Genomic DNA, 2,867 nt, shown 5'->3' with positions numbered 1-2,867 from the left:
AGCATGTTAGACAGGGTTGCATCCAGGCGGGCCTTGAAGATCTCCAGAGAAGGAGACTCCACAACCTCTCTGGGCAACCTGGTCCAGTGCTCTGTCACTCTCACAGTGAAGAAATTCCCCCTCACGGTCAGGTGGAACTGCCTGTGGTTCAGTTTCTGCCCATTGCCTCTTGGCCTGTCACATGGGACAACTGAATAGAGTTTGTCCCCGTCCCCTTGACACCCTCCCTTCGGGTGCTTGTACACATTGATCAGATCCCCCCTCAGTCTGCTCCTCCCCAGGCTGAAGCGGCCCAGCTCTCGCAGCCGTTCCTCACAGGGCAGGTGCTCCAGCCCTCTGATCATCTTCGTAGCCCTACGCTGGACTCTCTCCAGTAGCTCCATGTCTCTCCTGTACTGGCTAGTCCAGAACTGGACACAGTACTCGAGATGAGGCCTCCCCAGGGCTGAGTAGAGGGGTAGGATCGCCTCCCTCGACCTGCTGGCAACACTCTTCCCACTGCACCCCAGGAGACCATTGGCCTTCCTGGCCACAAGGGCACATTGCTGGCTCACGGTCAACTTGTCGTCCACCAGCGCTCTCAGGTCCTTCTCTGCAGAGCTGCTCTCCACAACGTCAGCCCCCAGCTTGTACTGGTGCCTAGGGCTATTTCTCCATAGTGCAGGACTCTGCACTTGCCCTTGTTGAACCTCAGGAGGTTCCTCTCCACCCAGCTCTCCAGCCTGTCCAGGTCTCTCTGAATGGTAGCACAGCCCTCAGCTGGACCAGCCGCTCCTCCCAGCTTGGTATCATCAGCAAACCTGCTGACGTGAATCGTATCCTTGCAATCAGATTCATCCTGATATAAATACCGCAGATGACTTGATCGTGGGCTTAACTCCCTGCATCTCATTCACCTTCACCTGATTTTCCTTCTCTGACATCCATCAGCCCYACCACTGCCACCCTCCCGTACTGACAATTCCCTTTTCTATCCCAGCACTGCCTTAGGCCAGTCCTGCCCMCTGACAGCTAACTTGGATGTTCTTCTCTCTTCATATCTGCATCTCGTTTGTGGACAACCCAAAACCACCTTTGATAACTATTAATGATCCATATTCTCCTACTTGCTTCAACACTGATCCAGTGACTTGGGAGCATCGCCCAGACTCCCCATCTGTGAAGCGGGTTCCCATCTGCTTCTCTCACCTGGAGTCAAAACGTCTCTACAGTTCTAAAAAAGCATTCTGAAGCCAAGATGTCCCCTTATGTTTTGAGTTAACTACTAYGCTGTAAATCCTCTGAGTGCTTTCATTGAATGCTAAGTTTGACCATCACCAATCTTTCACGCTTAGGACACGGAGACCTCACGGAGGCCTTCTCTGAAGCAGAAAGCAATCAGCCAGCTACCCTGGACGCAGGGGGTTGTTCCCTCCACTGCAGGGCAGAACAGCAGAGATGGTGCAGTTGCCCTTTAGTTCAGTCCTTCTCAGCTACCCATGTTGTATCCTACCTTTCACTGTCATTTCCAAGTCTGAAGCTTGAACTCATTTTATTTAAGTACCTGGATCTTTTAGCTTCTCTGCCATTGACTCCAGGCTGGAAACCTCTTCTTCTTGGGGGGCATGGATTACCATCACCGTGGAGCCCAGAATGCTTAGGATGCAGCCAATCTTCCCATGAACATTCAGCTGCTCATTCAGGAAGGTGGAAGACAACACAGCACTGAAAGATAAAAAGCAAAAATAAAAAGACCCCAAAAACCAATTAAGCCAAGGGATGGAGTATCTGAGGGAAGGGGTAAGGGAGAGCAGAGCAACTGCTTTCACCATTAAGGGGCAGTGTGCAAGGTACAGATGTATCCAAGGTTTCTTACCTAACAAGAACACTTAGTGCACCCAGTGGAGTTACAAGTGTTGCAGGGGCAAAGGCATAGGCAGCAAAATTTGCTGCTTCTCCAACTCCCACTGCAAGAGAAACTCTGTCAGTCCCAGGAGAAGCAATTCAGCATAACACAAGTCTGAGTGCAGTCAGAAGAGAGGCTTGGTCTCCACCTGAGTGCACTCTGTTTCTCTAAGATATTTTGTGCAACCAAAAAAGGACAGTACTAACAAGAAAAAGCAAAACTCTGATGTCAGTTCTCTCGGAGAGAAGGCTCTTGGTTACATGTCTATCCAGCTAAGCAGCAACAACAGAAAAATATTTCCACATTGTCCTCAAGGCTGAAAGAAATTTTGGCCCGTTACATATTTCTAAATCATGCTGCTCTCCTAGACAGCTSCTGCAAGGGGTAAAATCAAATACAACCACTCATTAGCATCATATTTAGAAATGTAAATAAGAGCTGCTGATTTGTGTTACGTGTAACAGTGAGTTATAATGTGGTAAACGTGACGTGATCTAACTGCTCCTGCTTGGGCAGGCCATTTCAGAAGCACTTAACCCAGTCAGCCCAGTTCTGCAAGTCCTATTTGGCAGAGAGGCCTGGCAACACATGCGACTTGGGAGTATTTTAGAGTTACGGTTAGATCAACAATACTCTGAGGACGTGTGGAGATAAAATCAAGTAGCTAAACTCTGATCAAGATAATAAAACGTGGAAGCAACCGCAAACATCAACACACTCAGCATTTCCGGCTCTTGCAGCCGCTCCACAGCGGTTACTTACTGCACAGCAGCCCGGCCCACCACAGCCACTCCCGCAGGTACGCGTGGCCTCCTTGCCCTGAAAAGCGAAGGGCAGCGAGAAATCGTGGCTGAAGCTACAGAAGCAGGACCGAGGTTCGTCACCGCGCCACGCACGTCTCCCCCGGCCCGCGGTCTCGCCGCCCTTGCCGGCGGCCGCCCTGGCAGGGGCTCGGCCCGCGGGCCCCGGCAGGGCAGGCTCC

The 2,867-nt window shown here is 51.2% G+C and overlaps 1 protein-coding gene across 1 annotated transcript in view; it reads right to left on the bottom strand.

Annotated features, from left to right (window-relative positions):
- The window catches only part of LOC146590286 (magnesium transporter NIPA2-like), an 8,376-nt gene extending 5,515 nt beyond the window's left edge, over positions 1–2,861 (bottom strand). The window contains exons 1-3 of the mRNA XM_085314887.1: positions 2,648–2,861; positions 1,856–1,946; positions 1,544–1,704 (exon numbers count right to left, since the gene is read on the bottom strand). Coding sequence (XP_085171013.1) covers positions 1,544–1,704; positions 1,856–1,946; position 2,648 — 253 coding nt within the window. The 5' untranslated portion in view covers positions 2,649–2,861. The remainder of the gene's footprint in view (positions 1–1,543; positions 1,705–1,855; positions 1,947–2,647) is intronic.
- Positions 2,862–2,867: the final 6 nt, after the last annotated feature.

Source organism: Rhea americana, unplaced genomic scaffold (genome assembly GCF_003343005.1).
Source record: "Rhea americana isolate MKP2758 unplaced genomic scaffold, rheAme1 scaffold_413, whole genome shotgun sequence".
Classification (NCBI taxonomy): domain Eukaryota; kingdom Metazoa; phylum Chordata; class Aves; order Rheiformes; family Rheidae; genus Rhea; species Rhea americana.
This window is presented reverse-complemented; position numbering and strand designations above follow the sequence as displayed.